At 45.3% G+C, this 2,892-nt stretch overlaps 1 protein-coding gene across 4 annotated transcripts in view; it reads left to right on the top strand.

Annotated features, from left to right (window-relative positions):
• The window catches only part of Qrich1 (glutamine rich 1), a 51,312-nt gene that overhangs the window by 18,452 nt on the left and 29,968 nt on the right, over positions 1-2,892 (top strand). For all 4 annotated transcript variants that reach the window (XM_004625079.2, XM_004625080.2, XM_023705843.1 and 1 more), the window contains one exon: positions 1,102-2,133. In XM_004625079.2, coding sequence (XP_004625136.1) covers positions 1,102-2,133 — 1,032 coding nt within the window. The remainder of the gene's footprint in view (positions 1-1,101; positions 2,134-2,892) is intronic.

Below are 2,892 nucleotides of genomic sequence, written 5' to 3'. Positions count from 1 at the left end.
CCAGGAATTGAACTCAGGATCTTATGATTACCAGGCAAGTGCTTATTCTACTGAGCTATCTCCCCAGACCCAGTACTTTATTTATTTATTTACTTTTCCTGCTTCTGAGATAGGGTTTGGCTATTCAGTCTGTCTAGGCTGCCCTTGTTCTCACTATTTAATGAGAACAATTAGGCCGACCTCAAACTTGCAATGATTCTTCTGTGCCAGTCTCCAAGACTACAAGCATGTATACCATGCACCTGTTCATGATGGGCGATAGAATTGATCCACAGTAAGAGATTATGTTATGGCCAGTTACAATGGCACACATTTGATCCTGAGTCAGACACATGAGAATTGGATGCATGTGGGATATATTTGTTTTTTGACTTTGTAGAACAGTGACTCTGAACGTTTTTATCATTTATCCTATGGAAATTTTTTATTTGTATTGATTATAAGGGTTTTTTTTTTTTTTTTTTTTTCTTTTTAACTTTTTAACAAAGGGTCTTGTGTAGTTCAAGGCTGGCCTTGAACTTACTTTGTAGCTCAAGGCCAAGCTGGCCTTGAACATACAGTGATCCTCTTGCCTTAACCTCCCAATGACAAGTACAAGGTCCTGAGTTCAAGTCTAGGACCAAAAAAAAGAGTAAACAGCTGGATGTGGTTCCTTATGCCTATAATCCCAGTATTTGAGAGGTTGAGGCAGGAGGATTGTCATGAGTTTGAGGCTAGCCAGAACTACATAGTGAAACCCTGTCTCATAAAACAAAGACAAAACACACAGACAGAGGGGCTGGGGAGATAGCTCAGCAGCATAAGCACCTGCCTGGCAAGTGCAAGCTCCCAAGTTTGATCCCGCTACCACCAAAAAAAAAAACAAACAAAAACAGAGTAAACATTCTGATGATTCCTTCCTGGGCTGTAGGTCTTAGTTGTTTTCCAGGGTGAAATGTGTCACTGAATGGGTGATGATGATGAATATTGGTGTGATTCTGAGGATTATACCCCAGGTTATGGTAGTCCGTCCTCAGAGTATGCAGGGACCCTGACTAAATTCCTGGGGATGGGGTTCTGAATGCTGCCTGGCTTACTCACTGGTGAATCTTGTTGCTGCAGGTACAGGTGCAGGTACAGCAGTCTCCGCAACAGGTCTCGGCTCAGCAGCTTTCCCCGCAGCTCACCGTTCATCAGCCCACCGAGCAGCCCATCCAGGTCCAGGTGCAGATCCAGGGCCAGGCACCACAGTCAGCAGCCCCTTCAATCCAGACCCCGTCTCTGCAGAGCCCCAACCCCTCGCAGCTGCAAGCGGCCCAGATCCAGGTGCAGCATGTGCAGGCGGCCCAGCAGATTCAGGCGGCTGAAATTCCGGACGAGCACATCCCACATCAGCAAATCCAGGCTCAGCTGGTTGCTGGCCAGTCTCTTGCTGGGGGTCAGCAGATCCAAATCCAAACTGTGGGTGCCCTTTCCCCACCGCCATCCCAGCAGGGCTCACCCCGGGAAGGGGAACGCCGGGTTGGCACAGCCAGTGTCCTCCAGCCAGTGAAGAAGCGCAAAGTGGACATGCCCATCACTGTGTCATACGCCATTTCAGGGCAGCCGGTGGCCACTGTATTGGCCATTCCACAGGGCCAACAACAGAGTTATGTGTCTTTGAGGCCAGACTTGCTGACAGTAGACAGTGCCCACCTGTACAGTGCCACTGGGACCATTACTAGCCCTACAGGAGAAACTTGGACCATCCCTGTTTATTCTGCCCAGCCCCGGGGGGACCCTCAGCAGCAGAGCATTACCCACATTGCCATTCCCCAGGAAGCCTACAATGCAGTTCACGTCAGTGGCTCACCCACGGCCTTGGCAGCTGTAAAGCTGGAGGATGACAAGGAGAAGATGGTAGGCACCACGTCTGTAGTGAAAAACTCTCATGAAGAAGTAGTGCAGACCCTTGCAAACTCTCTCTTTCCAGCACAGTTCATGAATGGCAACATCCACATTCCAGTAGCTGTGCAGGCTGTGGCAGGCACGTACCAGAATACAGCTCAGACTGTCCACATATGGGACCCCCAGCAACAGCCACAACAGCAAACTCCCCAAGAACAGACACCGCCACCACCACAGCAGCAGCAGCAGCTCCAGGTTACCTGTTCAGTAAGTGAGATATCTGTAGGGTGTATTGTTTCTGTAGGACCCAGTGCAACACAGAACTTGGTGAAACCTCTGGCTTATCTACTGGCATAATGTGAGTCTTACAGTGATAAAATATTTAATATTTTGGAGAAGGAAGAGAAGTAGATATATTCTAAGGTATATCCTTAGAATAGAGGAGGTATATCTAAAGTATATCCTAAAAAAAGTGAATATAATCTCTGATTATTTGAGTTTTCTGACATGGCAGCAATATTATACTTGATCTTAACCAAAAGGCCGAGAAGGGATATGGCAGCAATATTGATTTTTTTCTCTTTTTGTTTCAAAAATTTAAATTTATAGGAAAAAATGGCCAGAATAGAATTATGTTGGAATTTCAGCTTTAAAATTGCTTGAGGTTTTGTGTTTTTTTGGAGTTTTTTTTTTTTTGTTTTTTTTGTTTTTTTTTTCAGAATCAGGGATAGAATTGTACTTCAGTTCTTGTCCTTGCTAGACTAGCACTTATTCTACTGAGCTATCTCCCTTGGCCCCTGAGGTTTATTTTTTTCTAATTAGTGTTTTTGTTTTATTTTTTGTTTTTATGGTACTGGGGATCCAACTTGGGACCTTGCACTTGCCAGGCAGGTGCTTATGCTGGTGAGCTGTATCCCTGGCTCCTATTTTATTTTTGAGACAGTATCTCACTATTTTGTTCAGGTTGCTCTTGAACTCATGGTGTAGCCAAGGCTGGCCTCCAAACTTTTTTTTTTTTTTTTTTTT

This window comes from Octodon degus, unplaced genomic scaffold (genome assembly GCF_000260255.1).
Source record: "Octodon degus isolate 3935 unplaced genomic scaffold, OctDeg1.0 scaffold00008, whole genome shotgun sequence".
Classification (NCBI taxonomy): domain Eukaryota; kingdom Metazoa; phylum Chordata; class Mammalia; order Rodentia; family Octodontidae; genus Octodon; species Octodon degus.
The sequence above is the reverse complement of the archived record's forward strand: the minus strand, read 5'-3'. Positions and strand labels throughout refer to the sequence as shown.